The sequence below is a fragment of the Macrosteles quadrilineatus genome, unplaced genomic scaffold, assembly GCF_028750875.1.
Source record: "Macrosteles quadrilineatus isolate MER2022 unplaced genomic scaffold, UCM_ALF_1.0 Scaffold_3__2_contigs__length_128488019, whole genome shotgun sequence".
NCBI lineage: Eukaryota > Metazoa > Arthropoda > Insecta > Hemiptera > Cicadellidae > Macrosteles > Macrosteles quadrilineatus.
The window spans coordinates 70,349,281-70,365,133 of NW_026542596.1; the positions used below are offsets into that span (position 1 = coordinate 70,349,281).

Here is a 15,853-nt window from a genome sequence, read left to right on the forward strand (position 1 = left end):
ACAACCGGAACTGTCAAATCCTATTTCACAATTTCAGACAGCTGATAAAAAAAAAAACTATGTGGTAGGGTTATTTAATCTTAAATTTTATGATAGATTATTTATTATAAATCTATTTCAATGATTATGAAACATATTTTTGCCGTTGCGAAAGAAACATTAATAGTGAGAAGAACATTTGTTAATTGTAAACAGTCAATGTGTAAATTATCAATGTTTTATTAAAAATGTGTATAGTTTTGGATGTTGGTTTGTGTTTAATGATATAAGTTATTAGTTATTGAATTTTTATTTTAAGGATTTGGCATATGAGTAAGCCTATGATAAATAACACCATTTCAGAGTTCAGTCAGTTTTTGCCTAACTCTGTCCTGTAGAGTTTGAAGTAGCCTACACCTTATTGTCTACAAATTGGCTAAATAACTTAGGTACGGTACTTTATAAAAGCTGGCAGCCTTTTTACGTTGACTTAAATTGTAAGCTTACCTTTTCCCGTCAATGGGCAGTTTGATTGTTAAAAATTAATCTTTTAAACTGGAATAGGACTGTTATGTAAATTGTGAGTATTTCTATTAGTTAATAATCTTTTAGTCGACTCTTTTAAAAGCATTGGAAATTATGACTGTTATTAGTTTTTAAACAAGTTATTTGTTTTTAAATAACTCCTTTACTTATTTGCAATTGCTCGATTTCGAGCAACATGTACACTAGTACTTATTTAATACGCAAGCAGGTTTTTTGTGACAATTACTCCTCCGAAACAACTGCACCGATTGACATGTTTTTGGTGTCATTGGAAAGAGCGTAACTTGAAGTTGTGCAGGAAATCTTCTTTTTCGGGAAATAATTAGAGAGTGAGGCCCTTTAAAGTTTTGTATTTCTCCATAAGATTAACATGGGAAACAAAAATTGTTATGAAACTCCAGCTGTTGAAAGAAATTAAAAGTGATAAGAAGAACATATGTTAATTGTAAACAGTCAACACGTTTGCTAATTTAACAGTTTGCTACAAACATTTACTGACTTGGTTGAAATGAAATATTTACAATTTGAATTTGGGTTGGCATAAATATTACAACGGAAAAAAGGGAGAGAGCCTAGATAAATTTATATACCGGCACTAAAAAGAAAACTGAATTACCACTGTGCTGCATTTCTCAGTAATCATCGAAAGAGCTGATTTGCAAAGTATGGAAATATAGGAAAGACATAGAACACCACCAAGGAGAAGAAATAGAAGTAATGTTTTTATTAATTTATAATCGTTATTATGGACAACCTAATGTGGCTATGAGTAAGGCTATTTGTAGAAAACACCAAAAAAACAAGATCAGCTTTACAAAAATTATAAGATATTTACGAGAAATTTTGATTATATCGATCTGTTATGTACATCTCGAGAGTTTCCATAATCTTTGAGCCGAATCTTTTAAAGTCATCAGAAATGAGGACTGTTATTCGTTTTAAAATAACACCTGTAATACTTAGTAACTGCTCGAATTCGAGCAACAGGGACACTAGTTATGATTATTATTCTTAATCGAATAATTATTTTGTAATTCATATATGGAACTCATTAAGATAGTCTTAAAAATTAACAAGCGACAGACATACGTTAAAGTTAAATATAATAAATAATTAGCAAAGACAAATGTTATATTTACTTATCTATTTACATACTGGATAGATTACAATAAAGTAAGACTTGTCTTAAGGCAGAAATCCTTTAATAAATCGGTATAATATAGGCCTATGGGCTTTAAGAACATATAAACATATTACAGTCGTAAGCAGATCTAGTTTTCCTCACGTGGCAAACCTGTGGCTAACCTGTGGCAAACCTGTGGGAAAGTAATGACGGGAGTGAAACTGACGAGAAATTGTAGAATCAGTCTTCAGCTTCAGTGACAAGTCGAATGGAATGTTTTGGCAATCATCTGTTTCAGAGAGAAGATATTTTATCTCATTCAATCTTTCCTGAGGTTAATTGTTTGAAGATCACAGGCGTTATTTTTTTTAAGTCCATAGCAATTTTGTTTTTGAATAGACTTGTATATTAAAAATAACGACAAATTCTCAGTAAGGGAGGAGAGGATATTTGAATTTTAGTTTGGAATTATAATAGTTTTATGTATTAAAGTGTAACCGTAGCTGCAATACTATGGTATTAAATATTGATTTCTTATTGAATTATCTCAATTTATCAGTGAGGTTTGTATCTATTTTAATTTTTGACACAACCTTTATAATTCAATTACAGTACATAAAACTAATATGTGAATAAAATAAATTCATTCAAATAAGATTGTTAAAAATTTTAACTTTAGGTGGAATTATCGAAGTGATAATATAATTATCGATATAATATTGACATCGATAGCTTATGTATGCTATATTTATAAATGTATAAACTATAAAACTAAGATTCGCATCATATAATACGTACAAAATATTCTGTGACCCTTCCTTATAATATGCTATGTTTTAATTTGATAACAATGATACACACCCCTCAATTTAAATATCGAACTCTTAGGCTAAAAGATACTGCCAAATCTCTTATGAATTAATTATTCTTCTACAATACAATGTCAAGGACAATGCTTGGAGACCAAACTAGAATTATTCATGTTGGTTATGTAGATTCTCAGAATCAGTATTTATCACATACATTGTACTAGAATACTCTATAGACAGGAAGGTGGGACAATCTCTTATACTACTTCAAAAGCTCGGTATTATCTATCGTTGTATGCTTTCAGAAAGTAATTTTGATCTCTTAACAAAGGTTTTACATACATTTTCAAAACACCTAATGAACTAACTTACTGATTTCACATACGTTTTCTTATTACCATATTACATAAGGTTTTAAATATGATTTACTGCTAAGTTATAGTCTCGTACTTTCACACATTCTCGCTTTAGTAAATCTATTGAAGCCGAAAATTATTGGAGAACCCAGTATGTTACTTGGTTAACTCTTTTCTTAGGCAACCAAAATTTAAAAATCATAAAAATGCTCATCCATTGTTTCTTGACTCCAGATGACCATTTTTGTCCTAAGCCATTTTAGCCAAAGTATGAAGACGTTTTGACACCGAAACAATCATCAAGGGTAAAGCTAACGGCTTAGTTGCCAGGTTTTGAAACAACGTTAGATTTGCAAAATGTCTGATTATTAACTAATAATAATAGTCAAATACATTTTATTTGCTAATTCATAGTTTACTTACCTCCTTAGCAAATTAAAACTCTTTTACACAATTAAAGCTCGTTTTCACATTAATTAGACTGGAAAGGTCGGAAAAAATTAGTTGTACTTTTTATTTGTTGATGAAGCATTTTTATTTTTTATTTCCAGTTTTTAACTCCGTTTTCCTAAGCCCTGATGCAATAGTTAACACTTCCTTGTAATACATGATATTTTTATGAATAAAGTCCACCTGACCTTCAAAATTATTCAGAGGAATGCTCGGCTCGACCTTGAGTTTGCGACACATACAACGGTAAAGGTCATTGATTCCTTGGCTGAGCGCAGAAGATTCGTCCATCTTAACTGACAGAGCATTCTTGATCCTTTGTATCGTGTATTCCCAGTGGTGTCTTCTATCTCGAGCGTCCTTCCTCTGAACTTCCAGTGCAACCAGTCTGTTGTTAAGAGATTTTAGGACTGAAGATTTATCTTCCAGCACCACCAACATTTTTTTCCTCAACTCTGCTGCCTCCTCTAGTTCCTGCTCCAGAATCCTCCCGCATTCCTCATGGGTTCTGCGAAGAGTCTCGTACCTATCTAGAACGTCTCTCACCGTCCTCCAGTTTTCCTCATTTCCTGACACACTCTCCAGAAAGTTTTCAAATATGGAGTATTTGTCTAAATATTGTTTAAACTGTTGTTCAATATGTCTATATTCCTTTAAATTTTCTTGAGTCGCTTCAATTCCTTTTTCCACGACTACTTTGTATCTGTCATTTTCCTTTATTATCTCATGAAATCTTGCTTTAGAAGCTTGGTTTTCTTTTATGCCTTTCTCCGCGTTCACGAAAAGCTCTTGTAGGTCTCCTTTTTTCTTTTCGATGTCTTCCCAACTAGAGGCGATGTCAATCTTATCACTTTTAGATTTGATTTGGTTTGAAATTGAATAATCTACCGCTTGCTTATTATGTTCTACACACTTTCTAAGATTCAATAAAGGATGCACCGGTGGAAACAACATTTCTGGAGCTGATGGGTCAGACGTATCATGCTGTTGGCTTCCTTCTGCTTCTGTCTTAAGTTGCCTTGACATTCCTGTAATGCAATACCAAAGGTCTAAGTCATTGATAGTTATTTTATAAAACATACATAATAAGTGAATCTATAAATGTAATGAATAGTGTATTTTTATATCCAAGATATTTTTAACAAACGATTATACTTACGTATTCTCATCTCATCCCAAACAGCAGTATCATTTATTCCTTCGTCAATTTCGTCTTCATCGTCCATTTCTCCTACCTCAGGGCACGACGGATCGTAAAATACAAACGAATTTAGTTTAAAATTAAATTTGCACGGACTACTACGATGTTTTTGAACTTCATTTATTAACTAAACAACAAAGTAAATATTTTTGACAGTCATATGTTTCAAAGAAGAAATAATTGCATGTGGCTCTTGTAAACAGGACTATTGTTGATGTTACCGTTGTTTATGTCCAAGACAGCTAAAGTCAACGTTCTAGGTGGCTGCAAAGTGCCTTACATAAGATACCATGTTTATTCTAGCAGATAAAACAAACGTCAATAGTAACGTATATTACATGGATAAGTCCACTTGCCTAGACCGGCCACACATAGCTATGATTCTTATAACGGATTCATTCAAATACATTTTAATACCTTTAAATATTTATAAAAAAAGGAAAATTACTGCAATAAACAAGACATTCGTTGAATTTTCTAAGCTTTGTTTCCAGCGATAAAAGTGACATTAATCCTTGGTCGCGCTGGCGTTGGGACAAATCCCTTTTCTTTGCGCCTCTTTAAGTCCTTTTGTTTCAAGTAAGAAAAACTAAACCTTCCACAAATGCGCCTGTTTTTGGTTACATTACCCAACGTAAAGAGTGGAAATAGAGTATCGTCAAATAAATACAGCAAAAGCTTAAAATGAAATATTAGTTATATTTCGCCCGGTTGACCATTCAACATTTGTGTTCCTAAGTAAAATTTAACAGTATTGCGATTATTTATTATTTTAATTAAATTTTTTAAATCACAATTTTAACCTAATTGTATTAACTGATTGAAATTAATTACCCTACGTGTTTAAAAATTTCCAATGTGGTATATGAAAGTACAATTGCTTGTTCAAACCTCTCTAGGGTGCATTGCGTAGCTTTATTGAGAGCCTACTGAAGAATCATACTATTTTTTTTTAAGGTAGGCCTATCGTGTAAGAATAATATTATCAGTAAATTAACCTGACTCCGGCTGATTTTACCAATCTCTTTCTGTAAACAATGACTTTCCGGTCTGAAAAGAGTGCAGAAACCAGCAAATGACGAGTCAAGCACGCTCAACCCAAATTGGAATGTCAAACAATCTCATGGAATGACCTTAGGACATATTAACACCGCAATTTATTTAAAAATGTCTTTTATGGATACTTTTACATTAAACACTTTTTGTATAAGATACAACTATGTCAATACTATACAGATAAGCATCGCTCGCCGGACTAAAGCATAGTACGACTGTTTTAAGTAGTTTTGTTCGAGAGTTAGAGTGGGGCAATAAGTTTGCTGGGTTGTTTCAGCCAGGGTTGGCATACAAGTGGCTACTTACCGCTTGTAACTCCGCTCTATAACTAACACTGGTATGCAAACGGGGATTACTTCTTATTGAAAATGTAACAACGGTTGTCTCAAACATTGATGTCTTATTTTATCCCCACACAAGTGAATCAAGCGTCAAAAAATTAATCTTATTTAGATACTTAAAAATCATAAAACTACGTTATGTTATATGGTGTAAGAAAGGGGATTAACCCCGTACCCACGGTGCTCATCTATGCAGACACTCTGTTCACATTACACTTAGTCGACCAGTTGGTGTGAACAGAGTTGAACAGTAGCATGAGCATCGATTTACAAATTCCTTTCCCAGCTGATGTGAGCTAGGCGATGACCGGTAGGGCTGACTTCCAAGAAACACCGTTAACCTATAAGCCACACACCCTATCGGTAATCAGCCAATGAGAAGGGCTAATGAAGAAGATGGAGGGGTCAAGACTCTTGGAGCTGGAGGATCTGAAGGAAAACATCGAGGAGATCACCACGGGCCACCGGAGGAAGAAGATCGGGAGTTTGGGAGTGCGTGTATCGGTGCGTGTGCTTCTGGGACAATTAACAGTATGTAAAAATAATAAAATATATAACTAAAGTTTTGTCAAACATACAAGTCATGTAATTTGTCAGTAACTAATTCTTTTAAATTTTCAATTGATTTTCTTTTCTTGTAAATTTAACGTTGTAAATTAATTTATCTTATTATTGTTGATTTTTGCCTTTTCTAAGTCTTCTTTTGCTGTTGTAACTCTTGTTACTTTTGTTGTTTTTCTAAATTGAAGTTTTTGTTCATTACACGTTGAGTAACACCCTTAAGCAGTCTTATGTCTCATTAACCTAACACCTCTTGACTAAGCTAAGCGAGTGAATCATTTTAGGAAACTTAAACTTAAAGTGAGGCATGGGACTCGCAATGGATACGAAGAATTATAAAATAAATTAAATAACTGTTTTTTTCACCTGGTGGTCCAACGTTATTTAAAGAAAAATATATAATGCTAGTTTATTATTTTGTCTTGGTTCGCCAATTAACTGTCAATGTGCTTATTTGTGTTTTTATCTGTTCGACAATACATACCATCAAAATGAAGAAGTGCTAGTAAAACAAAATAATTTAATAGTAAAGTTTTTGATTCAGGAAAATATAAAATGTAGTTATTCTGTAGCCATTAACTCTACATTGACCTTTAAATCGAAGAAAGGAAATAAAACCAAATGTTTACAGTACCGTTTAAAATTTGTTTGAAAATAAAAACCAATTTTTTAAATTTAATCTTGAATTGCTGTTATTTTCTAAAATAAATAACACAAACAATTTAATGTGTTTATTTAATTTTGGTTACCATCTATTAATTACTACAATAACCATATAATGAGAAGAAATTTAAACAAAACTGACTATAATAAAGCTTGGCAATATGTTGATTTGTTTCCCTTAACGATTGATTAATCAATTAATACTGTAATTTAGTATTTAAAATAACGCAAATATAAAGAGTAGAATCTTAGACATTTCTGAATTAAATTAGTCGCTTTTTATCTCGACAGGTTTTATTAGGTAGGTAAGGAATTTAATAATACTTCAGTTTGAAAGGAATGTGAGTAGGCCTCGTTTATCGCCTTGAATAACGTTTGAATAATTAATTGTTAATCAAAGTAACGATTTTGTATATTGCTGCTGTTGTTTAAACGACGATAATGTACGACATGTATAAAACCATTGTTTTCTAATCAAACAAAACAAGGAGTGAAGGTGTTTTCCGTTTTTCTTTCAAGAAAAGTAAAAAAAATACTAAAAATAGTAGGTACGTAGCTACGTAGCACATAATAATTTAGATACATTTTATTCGAAAACAATTAAACAGTAATTTAGGGCTATATAACATTGTAAAAAAATGTATCACGTTTGATCCTCGCACAGTTTATAGCCTAAGATATAAATAAGTATGATTTTAAAGAAGATTAAACCAAATCCAAGATTACCTGTGGCTGAATTCAACGGGGTTTGTAAACTATGAATTAAACATCGTCTCTTGAGATTCGTGTACTTTGGTTGATTGGCAGATTCGTCGTTACATGTTTACTTCAGCTAAATATACTTTTTAGGAAATAAACGAATTTTTACATTATTAGTTTGTGTTTTATGCGGGATCGGTATCCTTTTATTTTTAAAATTGAACTGTCTACATGGTGGCCTTGTTACTATAACGTGCATCTTTTGTTGGATACCAAATTAAATGGATAGCCCAATGACAAACGGAATATCTAAACTTAACTTGGGATCGAACCAGAGACCTTCAGATTTGATGGCGAGCACTACTTTCAGATTGAATTTTGAACTACTTGCATGGTATTTTTTGCTGTAGGGACTGGTTGCTATACATTGACTATTGATAAATAATAATACCAAAATCTTTCATTGTAGATTGCAGATATCAAGTATCGTAACACTTAAACAATAACTTAAATTTCTATAGTCATTCTTTTCGTAATCAAAAATAAATTTCGTAGGGAATCTAGTAAAAATCCTGTGATTGACTACATTAAAAAAAAATAGCCATTAATGTTTTAATTGCTTAATAGGGTACATATAACTGTTTATTATTAGTTTACCAATTATAATAACATTTATTCGACACGATGGTGACACAAAGTAAAAGCTAACGAACATTTTACATCTGAAAAGACAACACTGATAAGATTTCCTTGATTAAATCAAGGCTCTGAAATGTATGCCAACTCAATAAAACGTCAAATTTATATGACAAGCTTAATGGCGCTCTCCTTCAACCAATCAGTTCTTGACATTTTATATTATTTACATTCCCTCCGAAAACGGCTGTTCAATCTTTTGGTTTATTCTGATCAAACTCGTGATTTTTGGTATTGATAGAATATATAATTTTCTTTTCAGTTTTGATAAAATAGTGTTTTTTGTGGACACCTAGTTTTCTATAATAATGTCATGCATTGTGCTGGAACAGTATAACAGTAGGAGTTGATCCAACAATATAACAACAAGCAACAGTATAACAACCACTGGTTGATCATGTATGAAAAACGAATGGCCTACATTATTAATCTAACCCGAGAAATCACTTAAATATTTTAAAACGTGCTATACTGTCTATTGAATCATAGACCAACTACCCTTTTACGAGTGCAGAGATGCAGCTTTTGCGAGAAGAACATTCTTTTTCTTGAGGCATTGACTGAAATAAGCCCCCAATTACGATATTGGTCCTGATCAAAGTGTAAGATGCTGAAAATATTCTTGGTCGTGCAGAATGGAGTCTAGTTCCTCCAAAACAATATTGGTTTTATTTAGGCTTGCCGGGTATTCAAGAAAATCTTCTCGTCGCTTTGCCTTCTAAAAGACAATTCGATAGCCTTTCAACGACGGAGGTGACAGCTCTAAGGCTGATGAACTGCCTTAACATGTCCCACGTTCACATCTTCAAACGCTAGCCTACAACTTTTTTAGATATTAGTTTAGTTTAGGTCTATAGCATTGGAAAAATATTACTTTGATTCAAATTCACGGGTGATTGGTTCGATTCAAACCCGGGACCTCAGGGACCGAAGTCCCGCGCTCTCATTAGACGAGCTTCCTCCCCATGTTCCTGTTAACATTTCATTTTTTTTTCTTACGCGTATGCGCTGCTCTAGGTGTTCTCTGTATTCAAAGAGCTAAAATACGAGAACAATTTTAGAGTAATCCATTTGGATATTAAATTATTGGCTTTTATCTCGTAAAATATATGGTTTAAAGTTTTCTATGCAGCCTAAAATTGATTGATGTAAGGTTACACGGAGATTAGAAGACTGATGAAGGAACATTGAAACATTAATGGTAGTAATATTTGGGAACCTATGTCAAACACACAATCATTACTCAATTACATAACATTCTACATATTATAGTAACAACATACTAAGAGTACTCTAATTATTGTTTTCAGTGAGTTAATAGGATCCGTTCAAGTTATTTGCAATGGAATCTGTTGCCTAGCAGCAGTCAAAATAATACTCCAGCAATTTTAATTTAAACCTTGCTACCGTACCTCTTTCCAAATAAAACACTACTTCAATATTTTAAGCCTGTAAATTAATCCTAGGTTATGACCTTTCTATAAGTATACAACTACATAAAACTGTTATTAATTCTACATGTATATATATAAGTAATTGCATGCATTGAAATATTTATAGATTTTTTATAAACCCTGCATAGTGCATGTATTATGTGAGAATAAAAAAATCGTTCGTCATAGTTACGAATGTATTAAACAATTATGAACAAAATATGGCTAATAAATGGGTCGTAAGGTTTATTTATGATTACAGTTATTTTTTTTAATTGTTTTAATCGGTATCTCTTGTCAATGAACCATAGTGTTAATGAAAATCAAACTACACGATAAAACGAAAAAAAAAACATTGTAACGCAATAAAGGATTCTGTCTTTCTGAAGAACAGGATGTAACATTTCGGAACAAGACCACACGCTTCAGTGTAATTATGGTATTAGAACGTTAGTATATACAACACTTTTAGAGGGATATAAACCATTTCCCGCAAAAGTGGGTGTGTTATTTTCATGTAAAATTCGAGATCCAACAAATAATATTATTAAACAAATCAGTGTGAAAATTATTGTTCGAAAAGTAAAGTTTTTTTCTAATTAGACACTTATTTGTATGAATCAAATAGAAAATTCCATTCTTAAGACAATTAACTTTGTAGGTAGTTAACAATTTAATTATAATTTTATGTAAAATTTACTATGTTTAAATGGGCTGCAATAACCGATCGGACACATTTCAAGCCGCTGGGCGTGTGGTGACATTGTGCTATGCAGCCCCTTGGACTTTAATCATTACTCAGCCTGTGTTATGTTTTCAAGCCGGTAAAACCTTACAATAATACTATCATCCTAAAATGGGTCCAATCATCTACAGATAAAAAGCCAGACTACCTTGCCAAATGATTCATAATGAAAATATGCGGGATTTCAACCAGCTTCCGTTCTGCGAAATATAACTAGGAATCGATAGCTGGTGTGTAAATTAAGGAGTTATTATAAATCCCAACTCCTCTACATGAAACTCCTTATACTGTACACTCCTTAAACTCCTTAGTTATTATATCCTCTAATAGTACCTCTATATATTTGCCCTATTTTATTAACTGCCTTGTGTAATGGTCATTCATATTTTTTATATTATAGAGTTAAAAAATCATGTGTATATCATATATCCTAATCTAGGTAAACAAAGTGTTTGAGGTTTATTTCAAATTTCATATAAGTAATATTTAATAAATGTTAACCAAATGTTCTGTTACTGATGAAATAGGCTTGTAAAAGTAAACATTGCTATTTTTAACTTAGTCTGATACGTGCACGTACATGATGTAGGTTACTTGTGATAAAATTACACTCCAGGTTATATATAAAACGAGTAGATGCAGATCTCGGTCATGTAATCAAGTCTGTGTACAGATGTTGGGCAAAGTCAGTGAATATCTGATGTGATGAGAGAGATTTTGGTCTAAACAAATCGCTCTGAACGATTACTGAAGATATTAAGATTAGATTTATTTAAATTTTGAAGACATAAAGTAACTTATATTTTTAAACATATGGTTATTTCAAATGGTTTGAGCATATATCTAGAATATACTATAATTTTCATTTTAAAATCCATTTTAATTGATTTAGCATTTCTTTTCTTATTCAACCATATTTTTATGTTTTTTATTTAGTCATTCTTAATATTTTTTTAAAATTTTATAGGCCTATTTTAAAACCTCTAAGCATTGACTCTTTTAGGGATTTTTAGTTACGGATTTGTTTTGCTGTTAATAGTTTTGGATTAAACGTTCAACGTGTTAGAGGGTTTTTGAAAAGTTCTATCACCGAACGTTCATTATACCCAAAGGTACTAATATATAATTTATTAAAATCAATTTTTAAAATTAAATCATTGTCAGTCAAAATCCAATATTGTATAATATTTTAAAACACCTGTGAAGATTATCAAAGTGTGATCTGTTAGGAATATTCCTTTAGCACCTTTTCAATTTTTCTAAACATTATCAACATGCGCAACAAACAAAACAATGTATAATGTAAAAAAATATAGTATTTTGTTATCATTAATTGAATCATTAATTGATCAAGTTTTTTTTTATAAAAATTATGTCAAAACTTCATTAGATTGTTGTTGTAAAGTTTACGTTAGTAATCATATTTTAAATTAAGCCTGCTCAATCAGATATTCAATAGACTCGGCATAGGTCCATGGGTTTTTTGTAAACAATTATTGAATAAATAATAGGGAATGAAATAAAGTAGGAAACCAAGAAGGTGTTGGTGCTTACAAGTTGATAATGGATGTGGCGTAAGGTATCTCGGTTGTTACTGGATACATAGTCATCAGCATCGCTTACGGTATGTGAATATAACGTGTTGTATACAACCAGGGATGTATAGCGGTGTATCACACTCAATGTTTAGTATAGTATCCAAGGTCTAAAGTGCAGTGTTGTATGTTATAGAGTGATAGAGGTGGTATGATGTTCAATAAAATGAAACGCCATGTAATTTGGTAAAACGCTCCCTTTTTGTTATCAGCTACAAGTCTCACCCTAGTAACTCTTCAAAGTCCAAGTCTGTTTGACTAGCGCCACGTCTCCTTAAGCTCCTGCTCGCTAGGAGCATCGTAGGAGAGCCGGGGGGGCAGCAGCACGTCCAGGAGTCCGGGATCGAGGCGTCTCGCCGGGGGGTTGTAGGCGGAGGATATTTCCAGCTCCGCTCCGTCGTGCTGGAGGGCGATGGTCGTCACCTCGATGCCAGGTGGGTTCCTGACGATTGGCCTGTGGGTGACCCTGCGATGAACCAGTATCTCCAAGCCACCACTGGGATGTCGTTGCAGAGGCCTGTCTGTCCGGCGAGTGAAGTAGTTTCGGACGTTGAACGTGTCACCACCGCGCAGATGCGTCTCCTGGATGAGGGCAACGTCAACGTCCATGTCAGTGAGGAGTTGTGTCAGCTCGTAGCGTCTGTCAGCAAGCCCGTCGGCGTTTCACGTGAGGATGCGAAGTCTACGCATGTTGTTGGGTCAACTGGTCAGCAAGTCGCTCGACGACGGCCAACATGCTCCTCAGCGTGGAGTTGAGTTGAGCCAGCTCAGACTGCTGTGACGGGCTCTTGGACGACTGGGCCGGGGATGAAGCCGGTTCGTAACTCTTGGTTGATCTTTTATGTCATTTCATTTTTCATTTGTCTGATAAGAGAGGGCGGATTTTATCTCGGAAAGACCACGATGCTTTATAGGGTTTGGACCTCTTCCTGAAAACATCTAAGTATCCTTTAACATAACACCACAGTCTAAGAGATAACTTTGTAAAAAAAGGAGAATAATGACATTATATTTTACGTTTTACGAAACATGCCTTGTTGTTAATTTACGTAATGATGATGGCTCTGAGCTTTTACCCTCTTGCTTTGTAACGATGGCCACTTACGACGTAATCACTTTTCAATACAGATCAATAGATTGTAAAAGCCATTGTAATTTTAGGTAGCAAATTAGCTAATGTACGTTTTCATAAAACCTTTGACTTGTTGGATGAAAATTACTTAATGTAAGACTAAATTACTTACGTAGTCCCGTCACAGCTCAATAAAATATGTCCATTTAGGACATGTTTTGGTGTTAAACACCATCGTCAGCTTCAGGTGTGGAGTTGATCGGTAGTTAACATCGTCAGAAGATAAACACAGTACGAACACGAATAAATACATAAAACAATTAAACATTTAAGAAACAGGCCTGTTCTAACAAAAGATGACCGGCACAGGTAGCAAGGGACAGACTAGCCTTATTATCCCTCCTTCCCGTCTTCAACCTTCGTATTTCCTATTGACAATTACTATTATTTATAGGAAATCAAATACTAACACTCTTTCTCTTATATTACTACTAGGTGGACTATAGGTGGACTACTATAGTCTGATTTAATATTTCCGTGATGTACATTATTACAACACCACCGAGTTATTAAAATCAGCGATTTACTAAAGGTAACAAATAGACATAAAATAAAAATTTCAAAGCTATAAATGATCAAATCAAAATCTATTACCATTGCTTGAAATAATGTTTATTTTTCACGCAAACGTTTAGTAGGCATACACGTAAATCAAAAGGCTTGGACCGTATTTTGAAATTAATCGACTCGCGATGCCGAGGTTCACCAGAGTCATCAGTCTCTGGTTAACCACAGAGTGCGATTGACAATTCTAAACGAGATATATGATCAAGTAAATTTCATCCAACCCTCAGTAACTTAAACCTATAAAAATTAGATCTTAACTTAACGAAATTTTATACGTTTCTCGATGATCATTAAGTTAAATTTTTAAAATATTTGTAAACATTTTTAAACGGATGATTGCACAATCTTATGTACATAAGAATTTATTTTACATTCTACAGATCCACTAGGCACTACCCAAATAAAATTACTAAAACCTTTTCATGAAAATTACATGGTACCAGTAAATAAATTACCTGTGTATTAATTTCAATCGGAATACATTAAGGATCACATGATAAATCGTGATTTTCGCTTATTATTATATTCTCTTGTTGTTGATCATAATATTGATAATTTAGACTAAATAATAGTCGCTGATATTGAAGGTTGGAATGGGAGGCTAACAAACTCCTGAAATGTAAAGAACGGCTATTCGAAGTCAGAGTTACCGTATTAACTCAACACAGAGAGGGGCGATCCTCAAATAGAATTACCTGCCTCGAGATAACTCCATTCCTGAGGTTAAGCGTCGAAGGAGGATAATAGCCTCTATGAGATAATGTGTTGGAATAACATTCATCTGTTTAAACTGAACTTTATTTATTTAACCAACCTATTATTATTTTTATTTTAAAATTGTTTTTATCTGTATATGGAGTGAATTAATAATAAAATAGTTTAATTTTGTATCATTTAACATTACACATAAGCTAACATCATATTTGTAGGAGATAATCATGAAAAATAATGTTTAATAAGCTTATTCGAATGAAAGAAGTGGACTCTTTATTGTAAAAATTTAATCTCTCTTTTCCATGGATCATGTATGTAATTAATTTAAAATCTGGCAAAGCTGAAAGTTTAGTTAATTATAATGTAGTAGTTATAAGCCAAAATATTGTTATAATCTTTTAAACAATTCATTTGTGTCCTTAACAAGCACTTTTCCCGTGTGACCCTTCAACAATTCTAACTAAATGCAGTCTTCACAGTAAAACTGCCGACTACTTGTTCAGTATGTAAACTGTGCAGATAGCAAAATAGTTACTGTGTTGTGAACTCGTTTATTGACATATTTAAGTGTTTGGAGAAGTAAAACTTCATGTAAAAATACTCTTTTTATTTAGCCTTCTTGCGAACTGAACATCATGTTTAAAGTTAAATGTCATAACCCTTAGGCTGACAAGTAACAATGCTGTTTGTGACAGACTCATCTAGTGTCATGTACACAACTGCTCACATCTGCTTAGGGAAAATACCACCAGGTAACGTTGAAATAGTAACATTTATTAAAATAATTTAAATGTTTGCTTCAGTAACTACGTCACAAGGTTGAAACTATTGTGAGATGTTTGCTGTCCACAAGGTGGGTTCGTTCTACACTCCCACTGCATATTAACAATCTTACTTGAACCTTTGACTATTAATAGACCTAGAAATTCCACCCTTGTGCCATAAACAACTTTAGAATAACAATCGACGTGTAACACCGACACAGTGTGCTAATGTAGATACTGTTTTCTGTCCGACACGACATATGTTTAACCAATCCATTTGATTGGACAGCCATGTCTAATAAAGCATAGCATCTATGTCACATAAACACTACATACATAACACTACGGAGACAGTATAATTTAAGACAATCGCTCTCTGTGAGTCGTTCATTCAACTATTTTAATTTTGAGTAATAAAAGATT

At 33.0% G+C, this 15,853-nt stretch overlaps 1 protein-coding gene across 1 annotated transcript; it reads right to left on the reverse strand.

Moving 5' to 3' along the window:
* Positions 1–3,337: 3,337 nt before the first annotated feature.
* On the reverse strand, positions 3,338–4,594 carry LOC128990655 (coiled-coil domain-containing protein 42 homolog). The gene is made up of 2 exons (XM_054413151.1): positions 4,423–4,594; positions 3,338–4,291 (listed from the first exon to the last, which is right to left on the reverse strand). Exons 1-2 carry the CDS (start codon positions 4,487–4,489, stop codon positions 3,348–3,350), a joined length of 1,011 nt encoding a protein of 336 aa, XP_054269126.1. The 5' UTR covers positions 4,490–4,594; the 3' UTR covers positions 3,338–3,347.
* Positions 4,595–15,853: the final 11,259 nt, after the last annotated feature.

What these genes read in the sequence shown, in the direction of transcription:
- LOC128990655 (XM_054413151.1), bottom strand. Translation starts at nt 4,489, where the DNA reads ATGGACGATGAAGACGAAATTGACGAAGGAATAAATGATACTGCTGTT. An exon ending in TTGGGATGAGATGAGAATAC is followed by an intron (nt 4,292 to 4,422) that starts GTAAGTATAATC and finishes ATTGCATTACAG; the next exon opens with GAATGTCAAGGCAACTTAAG.